The sequence below is a fragment of the Phyllostomus hastatus genome, unplaced genomic scaffold (assembly GCF_019186645.2).
Source record: "Phyllostomus hastatus isolate PE091 unplaced genomic scaffold, TTU_PhHast_1.1 phas_contig_58, whole genome shotgun sequence".
NCBI lineage: Eukaryota > Metazoa > Chordata > Mammalia > Chiroptera > Phyllostomidae > Phyllostomus > Phyllostomus hastatus.
The window spans coordinates 22,822,353-22,835,838 of record NW_025333916.1 but is presented as its reverse complement, the minus strand read 5'-3'; the positions used below and the strand labels follow the sequence as shown (position 1 = coordinate 22,835,838).

Sequence of the window (13,486 nt, the reverse complement as noted above, 5' to 3'; positions counted from 1 at the left end):
TAATTTGGTGAAGGAAATAGATATTCAGGTCCAGGAAGCACAGAGAGTCCCAAACAAGATGGATGCAAGGAGGCCCACTCCAAGAGACATCGGAATTAAAATACCAAAGGTTAAAGATAAAGAGAGACTCTTAAAAGTAGCAAAAGGCAGTTAGTTACCTAGAGGGGAGTTCCCATAAGACTCAGCTGATTTCTCAAAAGAAATTTTGCAGGCTAGAAGGGACTGGTAAGAAATACTCAAAGTCCTGAAAAGCAGGGACCTACAGCCAGGATTGGTCAACTCAGCAAAGCTATCATTTATAATCAAAAGGCAAATGAAGAGCTTCCCAGACGAGAAAAAACTGAAGCAGTTCACCATCACCAAACCATTATTATATGATATGTTAAGGGGACTTATTTAAGAAAAAGATCAAAACTATGAACAGTAAAATGGCAATAAATACGTACCTATCAACAATTGAATCTAAAAGAACAAACTAAGCAAACAAGAACAGAGACAGAATCATGGACATGGAGAGCATTTTTATGGTTGCCAGATTAGAGTGGGGTGTGAAGGAATGGGTGAAGAGGTGAGAGTATTAAGAAGTACAAATAGGTAGTTACAGAATAGCCAGGGGATGGAAGGTACAGTATAGGAAATAGAGTAACCAAAGAACTTAATTCATGACCCATGGACATGAACAATGGTGTGTGGATTGCCTGAAGGGGGTGGGAGTGTTCAGTGGCGGGGGGGGGGGGTGCAAAGTGGGGATATCAGGACAACTGTAATAGCATAATCAATAAAATACAACTTTAAAACATGTAGATTTTTCCAGTACAATTACTTTCTAAATTACCTCTACTTACTTTTATATAACCTTAATTTTCTTTAAATGTTTTTATCATTTAAAACACCTCATAAGTCAACAAAAATGTTTTAATTTTATTTTTCTATTAGCAAGTACTACTTTTGTCACTTCCAAGATGCTTAAGTTGGTATGTAATTTCCTTAATACTCTGGAATATATTTACCTTGAAAGAGTGACAGCTGATGTAAAGAATGTAAGTTAGAATTTAAAAAGGGTAACTTTTCTTCATCCTTCCAAATAAGATAAAAAGAAAATTTACAGTTTCCTGTTATCAAAAAGTATGTTCCAAAAGATTTACCTGTTTACAATTCTGGGTTAAATCTAGCTCTTACCCTCTGAGATGAAGACAGTAATTTCACAGTCAGAAATAGTGAATAAATAAGTTTGTATGAGGAGTTGAATAGTTGGACCAAGATTGTGACAAGAATGTTGTGGGGGGAAAAGTTATAAAATATGTTGGTTTAAATTTTTTTAATTAATTAATTTCTTGGCCTTTTCGCTAAGATTAAGTATAAAATTTTAAAATGAATATTTCTGCCCCTCTTGACTCAGTAAAGATTTGAATATCAAAACTAGTTTGAATTCTAGTGACTGAGTAGAGGAAGAGGAAGTGATGCTTCAGGAACTTCCTCCCATCACTTCAAATCCTATAATTTTAATTATCATGAATAGTATTGTGAAATAATTATTTATAGTCTAGAGCAGAGGTGTCAAACTCATTTTCACTGGGGGTCACATCAGCCTCATAGTTGCCTTCAAAGGACTGAATATAATTTCAGCTCTTTAACAGTTAAGGAGTAGTTCCAGTTATACAGTCCTAAAATTACTTCCGCCCTTTACTTTTACTTTTAGCAGAGTAAAATGAATGTAAAATTTAGAGTAAAATTTCTTTTACTTCGTCAAGAAAACAGAGATCTTTGTAATCTGGAAATCCTGTAGCTTTTTAAAAGATCTTCTTTAAACTCTTCAACTCTCCCTCTTCAAACTTCCTTTGTCCAAATTGATCAGTCTTCTGAGAATGGTCAAGTTTCTTGTTAGCCAGTTTATAAGTTACACTCAGTTTTTCCCTTTCCTGAATGTCTTCCACAGAATATATTTACTTCTGTCTCTTTGTTACTTTCTACCTATTTCTAGGTGTTCATGTAGAAATGAATTGTCTTTTATGAAGTCATTGAGGAAAAGATTTCTGCATAGTTTATCTTCATTTTCTTCACTGCTTGATATTTAATATGCTAAGTTCTTACTGAATAAGTAACTTTGAACTACAACTGTAATAATGTAGTAACAATTAAAAAAATAGAAATCTTGAAAAAATAGGTTGTGACTAAAATGAAATTTATAGATTTGCTGGAGCATAATGGAAACAGACATCAAGGAAAACTGGTATTTTCAACTTTTGAGCTAGCTTTATAGTTATTAATCAGACTTTCCATGGAACCACATGTGTGTTGCTGAGGGAAGAAGACTTACACATGTAGAAAGTAGTGTCAGGCATATTTTGATGGTGGTGTCACATTTTTGTTCATTGAAATTTTAGTTATACTGTATCATAATCTGGTTATATGATCTCAGTTTGGGTTATAGAACGAGGAGAATTTAACTTTTCAAAAACACATTCTATTGGGTCAGCATTTAATTTCTGCATTATTGTGTGACTACAACAAAAAATATTACTAAGGAGGACTTGAAAAAAGATACTATAATCACTTTATGTCATATTGATCTCAGCATAGTCCACATCCCTTAAAATGCATTAAATTGTTATTTCATATTAACTTACATCAAAAGGAGAAAGGTCATTTTGTAGTTCAAAATGTTTTTGTTTTGTTACAGGCAGCTGTTAAATCTAAGAAAGCTACAGATACCTATAAACTCTATGTGGAAAAATATGCATTAGCAAAAGCTGATTTTGAACAGAAAATGACAGAAACAGCTCAGGTTGGTATTTTAAAAGGCTTTAAATCTACAAAAGGATATTTATGTTTACTGGTCAAATATAATTTTTGTTATAATATTTAAACATTTTTAAGTGTTAACAATACACAATCTCAATGTTTTAATAATGCTATTTTAAAAATACATATTTTGGAGATGAAAGCCAAGATGCAATAATTATAGTGGATCATTCAGATAGATCAGAAATTGTTTAAAGAGAGTTGGGGAAAATGAGGACATTGACAAATGTTAAGATGAAAACTCAAAATGACTCCATGTTGAGAATACAGCAGTTAACAAGACAATCAAAACTCACTACTTTAATAGAATTTCCATTTTAGTGAGAGAAGGCAGTAACAATAAAAAAAATCTGTCTTCCATAAGCTTGGGATAATTATATTGGATTTGATGTTCTTAGAACCTTTAATTAAGGGCCTAAGTTTAAGGTGGATGCATTTTATGAATCATTTCTAAAACTTTACCTCCACCCTCGTCTTCTTGTTTTTTTCCTCGGAGCACCTTTTCATTATCTAACATACCATGAATTTTATTGTATTAGTCATGATAGGTTGGTTATGCTGAGGTGAAAAAGAACCCCTCAGCTCTCAGTGGCTTTCAGTACCAAGGGTTTATGTGTTAATGCTATTTGTCCATCATGGGTCAGCTGCATCAGCTTCACTCTGGTACTGAGGCTGGTGGAGGAACCTCTTCGTAGAACATTATTCTTAATCATCATGTCTGAGGGGGCTAGAAACATGGTAAAACACACTGGTTCTTTTACCCATTTTTTTTAAATCCTCATCTGAGGGCATGTTTATTGATTTTTTAAAGAGAAGGGGAGAGAAAAAGAGAGGAAAAGACATTGATGGAAGAGAGAAACATTGTTTGGTTGCCCTTCATATACGTACCTACCAGGGACAGAACCCACAATGTAGGCATGTGCCCTGACTGGGAATTGAACCTGTAACCTTTCGATTTATGGGATGATGCTCCAACCAGCTGAGCCACACCAGCCAGTATTACCCATATTTTTCATTATCTGACTTCCTCCATAAACATGTAAGTTCCAGGAAAGCAGGGAGTGATTTATTTACTACTATATTCTCAGCACTTAAAAACGATTCTCAGTTCTTGGTAGGTACTCAGTAAGTGTGAAAGCAGAAGTTATGAATCTGACAGTTTGGACTCTAAAGACCCTTCTCCCTGGTAGTGGTGAAGGATTCATATCTCACAAACCAAAAGGCTTGCATGCTTGTGTATAGGCATACATGGATTCATCTTTACTAACCATGTTGTGGGCACCATGCTAAATGCTGGGTGTATACTGTGTTTGTGTAAATAAAACAAATATCTCCCTGCTTTAGGAGTATAGAGGAAGGAGGTAAACATTAAATACATGCCTAAATATAAAGCTATAAATTATTACAGCATTGCAAGGGGAAAGAATAGGCTTCTATGAGCTAGAATACTAGGAGTGACCTAATTTAGATTAGGGAGCTAGGAAAGGCATTTTTGGAGAAGTGACATTTAAACTTGAGGCTTAGAGAATGAGCCAGAGATTCATTCCAGGGCCAGAGTATTCCAGGCATTGGGGACCATAGGTATGAAGACTCAGAGATGTAAAAGAGCTGTCACATTAAATAAAGTAAAAAATGCTTAGTAACAAAGTAAAGAAAGATAATGGTAAAGTATGAGGTTAAAGAAAAGATAGACAAGAACCAACCTTTAGTAAGAGTTTGAATTTTCTTCTAAGAGTAGTTTGAAGATCCTGGAAGATGGTATGCAAGCATATAATATGATCTGGCCTGCATTTTACAAGATGATTCTGGTAGTTTTGTGAAGAATAGGTTATACTGAGGCCAAAGAGGAGTCAAGAGTCCATTTTGGAAGGCAGTTAGTAGGGAAGTGAGAAGGATGAGGGCCAGTGTGGCAGCCTTGGAGAGGGAGAGATGTGGCTGCATTTGGAGATGGCAGTAGTGGAGTGGATGGAAGAATTTTAGAGAGATCAAGAGCTCTTCTAGGTTCTGGCTTCTAAGTCTATATGGATAGAGATGAATGGGGAAGACTAAATGAAGAACTGTTAGTGTGAGGGGTCAGATTGGGACCAGATGTTCAGTTTTGAATAGCCTGTACTGAAGTAGAGACAACAAATGGGAAGTTCTGGAGGATCTAAGTAGGCTGGACTGACATAATGTTCACAGTCCCTTACCCACAGTTCTAGATTCCAGAAACCCCAAAAACCAAAAGCTTTTTTCTGTAACTCATTTTGCAGCAACACTTGACTTAAACTGATGTGAGACTATAGTCTTTATTTATATTACTTAGACTAAATATATGTTTTCCTTTAGAAATATTAATGTTTTGGGTAAATAGATACCACTGCAGATCCTGCTGGTAGTATTATGAAATATATGGTAATAATACTATATTGTCTTCATTTAAAAATCCAAAATATTGAATTCCAAAACACCTGGCCCCAAAGGTTTTGAATAAAGTATTGTGGGTCTGTACAAATTAGGGGTTTGCCAGGACACAAAGCCGCCAGAATGACATCACCTTTGGACAGAGTGTGAGGAAGAAAGGGCCACAAGAATCAGAGTTTCACCATTGATGGGTTGATAGAAGAAGAGATGCTAAAACCCAAGTAGGAGAAGCCAAAGAAGGAAGAAAACCGGGAAATGTAATGACATGGCAACTGAGAAATGATAGTATTTTGAGAAGGGTTTATAGTTAGTTAGATGTGTCAAATTGAGGCTCCAACTCTAGTGAGATAAAAAGTTAAGATCATTGTAGACTTTGGCAGGTGTCCTTTTGTTTTTTAAATCATTAGAACACTCATTTATAAGGCAATTGTTGACTTGTTAATTTTGCATCAAAATGACTAGTTTCTATTAATGAAAATATTTTTCCTTTCAATTTATTTTGGAGAAACAGGAATTAGAATTTGCTAGACTTGGGGTTTTTGTTTATATTACTTTATAAAAGTATTCAAGAATTTTAAGCATTCATTTTTTTCCTCTTCTTATCTTTCTCTTCTGCTTCCTTATTACATTTGTTTTCCAAATTGGTGTTTAGTTTATCTTGCAGTATCCAAGATGGGAACATTAGTTTATTTGATCACATGTATAATTAACCATACTGCTTTTGAATAAAGATGATGGTATACTGTGCTAATGTGTTTGTTCTCTCTCTCTTAATCTCCATCCCCCCCCCCACACACACACACCCTGGCAGAACAGATTAACTATTGTTTGTTAATAGACAGTTGTCTTTAACTTGTGTTGTTTAGAAGTGAAAAGAATTATTGTACATCTCCACTTTCCTTTTGTTCCAAGCTGAGCAGGTTGATCTAACCCCAGTGGGAAGGGACCTGTCAGTCTAATGAGAATCAGATTTGGGTGGCGGAACCTATATTTGCTAGTGGGGAAGGAGATTGAGTCCCTGGGGTGAAAGCGGTTTAGAAAGTACTTGTAATATTTGTGATTTATTTTTTTTATTTGTGGTTAACAATAAGCATGATTAAAATTGTGACTTGTCTTTGTGTTTATGATTTTTATCACTGTCAAAGACACTTAAAAAACTTCAAACAATATGGAGTTTTGTTTACTTTAAATAGTTTGATGGCTAGGAGACTGAGATTTGTTTAAGCAAGGATTTAGGACTAGAGTGCTTTTATATATATCTTCGGTGGCATAAAGAATTGTACTTTTTATATACTTATGTAAACAGTACATACAAACAGTGAATCTGAACTACCAAGGAGGAAAAATCTATCTCATTTGTTCAGGAAAGTTCTTTTTTTTTTTTTTAATATTTTTTTTAAATTTTTTTTTATTTATTTATTTTTAGGGAGGGAAGGTAGAGAGGGGGAGAGAGAGAGAGAGAGAGAGAGAGAGAGAGAGAGAGAGAGAGAGAGAGAGAGAGAAACATCAATGTGCGGTTGCTGGGGGTTCTGGCCTGCAACCCAGGAATGTACCCTGGCTGGGAATCGAACCTGGGACACTTTGGTTCCCAGCCCACGCTCAATCCACTGAGCTACGCCAGCCAGGGCAGAATATACTCTTAAATGTTTGAATATATATAAAAGAACTTGTTTGAATATATATAAAAGAACTTTCGCCCTGGCTGGCGTAGCTCAGTGGATTGAGCGTGGGCTGGGAACCAAAGTGTCCCAGGTTCGATTCCCAGCCAGGGTACATTCCTGGGTTGCAGGCCAGAACCCCCAGCAACCGCACATTGATGTTTCTCTCTCTTTTTCTCTCTATCTCCCTCCCTTCCCTCTCTAAAAATAAATAAAATCTTTAAAAAAATTTAAAAAAATAATTAAAAAAAAGTATATTCCCATTGTAGAATTGCTTTACTAACTGAGGAACTGTGATATTTAGCAGCATCTCCTCACCAAAAGCAACTCAGCACAATTTTAGAATTGCATCTGAATCGTGTGTTGAATTTGTGTGTGGCTTCATACTCAAGATTTTTCTAAATAATTAGGGATCTGCTTTATTCATTGTGTCTGTTTCAAAAGAGAATGAGAAGGCCAGCAGAGTTTTCTTGGAATTAGGAGTCATCCATATACAATTAGTGGCATTTTGACCACGCATTCCTAGATTTAGGTCTACCTGTCTGCGATGCAATATTTTGTTCATTACATTACATAAATTTAAGCTGAGGGTGACTTCTTATAATATGAACATAAAATAGAATCATGCTTCTGCTGAATATTCCCGAGTTCTTAAGACTAATTCAGGATCTTGCATTGTTGGTATTCTCATTTACTTGGTCAAAATTAGTCAAGACAAGAATTCTATTTTAAGTCTGCTATTCCTCATGAATAAAATTGATTAAAGTGTTTGGGTTATTGTAGCATTACTGTCAAAACTGTAATTGCACCATTATTTATTTTTTTTTAAAGTTCAGGGTCTTAACACAAGTATGAGCATGATCATTTGGCTTAGTGATTTTTTGATTGTGGAACTCAGTACTGAAGAAAACTGGACATTAAATACAGGGTGAGGGAGTTTAATTTGATAAACTAACCAGAGAAAAATAACAAGACATTTAGGCCTATTCCTTAGAACTGATTTAATTTGGGGGATTGGGGAGGGTAATCAGGCTTGTGCAATAGAAATGGCAAATGTATTTTGTTTGAAAACAGCTGCTCTGGCTCTGTGGCTCAGTGGATTGAGCGCTGGCCTATGAACCAAAAGGTCACTGGTTCAATCCCCAGTCAGGGGACATGCCTGGGTTGTGGGCCAGTTTCCCAGTGGGGGGTGCCCGAGAGGCAACCACACATTGATGTTTCTGTCCCTTTCTCCCTTCCCCTCTGTCTAAAAACAAATAAATAAAATCTAAAAGAAAAAAAGAAAGAAAGAAAATGGCTAGTTCAGCATTTCTCAAATCCTGTTTTGAGAAATATTGTTCTGTGAGATGTTAATAGATATTCATAGACAAAGGAAAACAAAAAGAGTTGTTTGGTCAGAGAATTTTGGAAAACATGGGCTTAAACACAGTAAAACAAGTTCTGTTATTTTAGTAATTTTCAGAGTTTTTAACATTTATTGTAAGGCCAAGTCTAGCAGTGGTTTTCTTACTGGGGAATAAATACCAGAATAATCTGGGAATTTTTTCCAACTTTCTCACCTCTTTCCACTCCCACCCCCCAGGTTGTAGTGGAAGATCTGTTTTGTAGTTTAAAAACATTCCCCAGGTGATCTTTATGCATCCCCACCTTCAGATGGAAGCTGCTCAGTGAGTTTACAGGCTCCCGGAATTTATTTGACCACAGAATATCTCTTTTGAAGACTACATGTTAACATTTCAAGGATTAGAAAGACATTTTAAGAGTCTATGGGTTAGATTTTAAAGTCTTCAGAAGTAAACTGCAGTTTTGCTCTGGTGACTAATTGATTTTCAGTTTTTGAAACACTTCTACCTTGGCTTTTATGATACTCTTATCTTCTGAGTCTCTTTATTTTCTGACCATGATTATAGGTTTTAATTTGCATTATCTTCAAACTCTGAAAAGTTGATGCTTGCCTGAGAAATGACATGACAAAAAGTTATCTTTTCTCCATGCTGTATTTCAGTGTGTTTACTAAACTCATTTGTCTAGAAGCATGGCTAAAATTATGTAATAATGGGTAGCTGGCTAAATTTGGTCAGCTGTATTGAGATAACTTCTAAAAGGTCTTTTGATTTCAGCATATATGTATATATGTGTAGATATATATTTTATATATATAACTTTATATTTGCTACTCAGAAATTTCAAGACATTGAAGAAACTCATCTCATTCACATAAAGGAAATTATAGGATCCTTGTCAAATGCTATAAAGGAAATTCATTTGCAAATAGGCCAGGTAAGTTTTTATTTCTGTTGAACTGATTCTTGAAAATTTTAGGTTATTTATGGCTCTTTAAGAATCCAAAACTCATAACATGCTACTGAATTATTTCAGGCAAAAAAATACATATTCACATATATTAAATATAAAATAAATTGGATTTTTGAGTGGCTACCAAGGATGATAATTCAAATTAATTTTTTAAATTAACTGTTTAGTCCTCTTTACATTAAAACTATGAAGTTATCAATTTTTAAATATTTAATTTTAAAAGTTTTACTATTTCAAAAATTAGAACATCTTCAGTAAGTTAACAGAATTTGTACTTAGGCATTTTCCATAAGTGTTTGATCACAATTTGCGATTTATTGAAATTAGTAAAGATGAAGTCTGTTATTTTTTTAATTAAAGATCTAAAAGAGTTTTAATTGCCTGTTTAATTTTTATTTATCATAAGAATTATGTCCTAAGAAGGGCATATTCAAAGTGATATATTCAAGTGAAGAAATATTCAAGAAGCAAGAAATATTCAAAGTGATTAAAAAAAAAAAGAATTATGTTCTAAAACATTCCAGGAGGAGAACATGGAACTGCATTTACTTTTAAGGTTGTGAAGCCATATCTTAAGGAGTTCATGTAAATAAATAGTGGTTGGTACCCACAGATCTACTAACACTGTAAGTTAGGTAATAGAGCATGTTACATACATGAAAGTTCTCAAAGGCTCTGGGTCAAAAAATACATATTTTGGTGTAACGAATTTTAATTGCTTTGTGGAAATTTTGTCTTATATACAGTAAGTATTTATGGAAAAAGAAAGAATTTATCTTTATCTCGTATTAATAGGTCCATGAAGAATTTATAAATAACATGGCTAACACGACAGTTGAAAGCTTGATACAAAAATTTGCTGAGTCAAAAGGCACTGGGAAAGAAAGACCTGGTAAGATGATAAACACCGCAAAGAAATATATTCACATTTCCCATCCAGCAACTAAATGTGTTTGCCTTTGAATTCCAAAACTACAAAATGGAACTTAGGAGATACCTAAAAATTTGTTTAAAATCTCAGGTATTATTTACTTTGTGTCTCTTTGTGTCTCATGATATTTAAGATTTTTGTTGTAAACTTTCGTGGTTAATTTAGTGTTACTTAAAATGGTTATTATAACCTTTACTAAATGAATACATTGCAGTTTATATTTTTGAAGGTAAGTTAGCAACAGAAGGCCATTTTAATGAGAAAAAGCTTAGGAGAGAATATTGAGTGCTCAGCATTGAGGCTAATGAAGGATGTTTCTTAAAATTTAATACCTTTGAACAATAATAAAATAATTTTTTTAAAAAGTAAAATAAACTGTAACCACTGCTCAAAAAAAATGTAATACCTTTTTTCTTTTCTCATTCACATAGTATTCAACAAATATATGTATATATTTATAGTGTAAAATTTTTATATTTAAAACTAGCCAGCTGGACTCAGTTTAGATGATCCCAGTTTTGTTGGCAACATCCAGAGCACCATAGTCTGGAGCCAGCCGAACACAGGCTGCCTTCTCCCCATCAGACCTGATCAGGCATCGGCCTTGGCCACATCAGTGTCACAGAGCTTCTTCACAGCCTGTTTGACCTGGTGCTTGTTGTCCTTGACATCCACAGTGAACACAACTGTATTGTGGCCTTCTGTTTTTTTCATGGCTGGTGAGGTAGTCAGGGGGCTTGATGATAGTATAGTGGTCAGGCTTATTTTTCCTGGGGGTGCTCTTCTGAGGATATTTAGGCTGCCTTTGGAGCCACAGTGTCTTAGGCCTCCCGAAGGTGGGTGACATGCAGGTCTTCTTTTTGAGGCTGTGGATGCCTTTTAGCACTGATTTCTTTGCCTTGGCTTCAGCTTTGGGGGTCAAGGGCTTCTTTGCTTTGGGTGCCATCTTCATGAAAAGATATTCAACAAATACATTAATTGAGAACTAACAGTATTCCTGGCACTGTTTTTAGACACTGGGGATATACCAGTGAACAAATACGTACAGGAATCTTGTTCCTATTTTATGAACAAATGTTTACCAGTATTCTGAATCTTATTTTAATAAGCATGTGTGATATGTCAGATGTAGTAAGTAACTCATTCCCTTCCCCTGCTCATCGTTCTTATAGTATTGCAGATTTCTGTTTATTAGTTACTGTACCATGTTCTGCAAGATAATTTGTTTCACAGGTAAAAACAATTCAGACCAGTAAAGAAGTTACAGTTTGGAATTCAGGAAAATAGATGAGTGATTTGTGGAGAAGTCTAGGAACCATTTTTCTTCAGTGCAGTTCACAGAACTAGAACTTCAAACGTGAATCATCTTGGCTTTCTTCTTCCCACTCATTAAGTTTCAAATCACAGTGAATTCAATTATGTTAGTAATTGAATCCCTTCAGACCTTTCCATGCTGTCTCTACCAACTTGATTAATTGCAGCAGCCGGTTTCTGAGTACCAGCACAGCAGACTATTTTACATGTTATAGCACATTCATGTTTTGACTATACAGTTATGAACTCATAATTGTACTACTCATAAATCTTTGACTTTTCCTTGTGGACAGAAAGAAATTTAAACTCTGGACTTGGATTCAAAGCCTTTCAGGATCAGGCCTTGACTAGTCTTTAGTTTTATTTCCTGTTGTTCCTTTTACAGATACCCTTCAGTGCAGCCAGCCTGTACTGTTTACTGTTTCCTATACAAGCCCCTCCTTGTCTCTTGGTACCTTAGTTGCCCTCATGTCCTCACACCAGAAAATGTTATATGCCACACCTTTCCAACCCCATGTCTTCCCATTTATTTGTCTAATGGATACATTCTTTAAAAGTCAGGTCAGGTGTTACTTCCACCATCATAAGTGCCAGAGAACTTTCAAAAGTACTTTTTTCTTTTTTGGCATTGTTGCTATCTATCTTAAATTTTAATAATTGTGTACTTGTGAAGAAAAGTTTTATATTTGAGTCATCTGTTGTGTGTAAACAGTGCATTTTTATTGAGTGAATGAACAATGGGCATATAATAGTAAATTTAGCATATTAAGGGGATTGGAGTGGATGGATTTGCTCTTTGAAAAGTCTTAGTGAGGGAATAGTAAATTATGGTTAAAGTTTAGTGAGCACTTAACTTTGTGCCATGTACTGTGCTGCTAACCACTTGGCAGGCAAACTTTGATCTTCAACAACTCTTTGAAGGTAGGTACTGTTATTCCTACTTTTCAGATGAGGGAAATGTTGAGAGGTTAAATGATTTGCCTAAACTAGTACATGGCAGAGCTGGGGTTCTGCCAGGATTTTTGACTCCAAGGCTCATGATTTGGAGCAATTAGAATAGAACTGAGTAAAGTTTACATATATATAGAGAGAATAGGATGTCAAGATACATAACCACAAAACAGTGAGAAACCCTAAAATTTCTTCAAAAGAGATTAAATTATAAATGAAGACCAGTTAAGAGAAGTGAAACAATTGGGGAACAAATTGAATTTTATATAGAGCATTTAGAAGTGTTCATAAATAAAAGCAAAGGTGTATGCCTCATTAAAAATGCCTTAGATGGAAATCTGAACAAGATTGGTATACTGTCAGTATTTTGTTTGCAACATTATATTGCAGTCTTGTGAAATGTTACAGGAAGCCAGGCAAATATACAAGAGATCTCCATGTATTTTTTTAAACAACTCTATGTGAATCTACAATTACTTCAATAAAAATTTCAATTTTCTTATTTGTGACACAGCACAGTACTTAGCTTTGTAGTTTTGTAGTTCACTCTTTACTAGCATTGAGACCTTCAAGCCCTAATGCCTTCATCTGTAAAGTGAGGGATAGTAATAATACGTACCTCAATGGGTTGTTATGTTTACATGAGATAATGTTATACCTATTGAGTACTTAATAAATGTTATTTTTAGAAATTAATATAGTCTTGATTAATAGGTAGCTAATAATGCATAATGTTTCTTTAGAAATTTAAATATACTGGCCTCAAGATATACTGATAAATGTAGAAAATTTCTATAGCTAAGTGGTGAGAGAGAGTCCAAGAATAGTGGTGGCATGGGCTTTCCTAGAATCACTAGACCCAGAATTAGGTGACTGTTTCAGTGTGTCTGTTGACACTTTCATAAAAACTGGTTCTAGAACTAACTTAAAAAAAGCAGGGTGGGGGGTTTTGGGGGGTTGAGTGAAAGGATAAATATTACTTCTCTAATTGACTTATTGTGCGTGACTAGTTAATAGCTCTTTCACATAGGTCTGTCTGGAAAAAGTCCAACCATTGTTAAAATTGCAAGAATGGTTTGCACAACATCAACATAACATTGTAGCCAAAGAG

General features: G+C 34.8%; 1 protein-coding gene and 1 pseudogene across 1 annotated transcript in view; one reads left to right on the top strand and one right to left on the bottom strand.

Annotated features, from left to right (window-relative positions):
* The window catches only part of FCHO2 (FCH and mu domain containing endocytic adaptor 2), a 109,980-nt gene that overhangs the window by 38,195 nt on the left and 58,299 nt on the right, over positions 1-13,486 (top strand). The window contains exons 6-8 of the mRNA XM_045847899.1: positions 2,681-2,785; positions 9,045-9,143; positions 9,975-10,071. Of these exons, the coding sequence (XP_045703855.1) occupies positions 2,681-2,785; positions 9,045-9,143; positions 9,975-10,071 (301 nt within the window). The remainder of the gene's footprint in view (positions 1-2,680; positions 2,786-9,044; positions 9,144-9,974; positions 10,072-13,486) is intronic.
* LOC123824633 lies at positions 10,613-11,056 on the bottom strand (annotated as a pseudogene).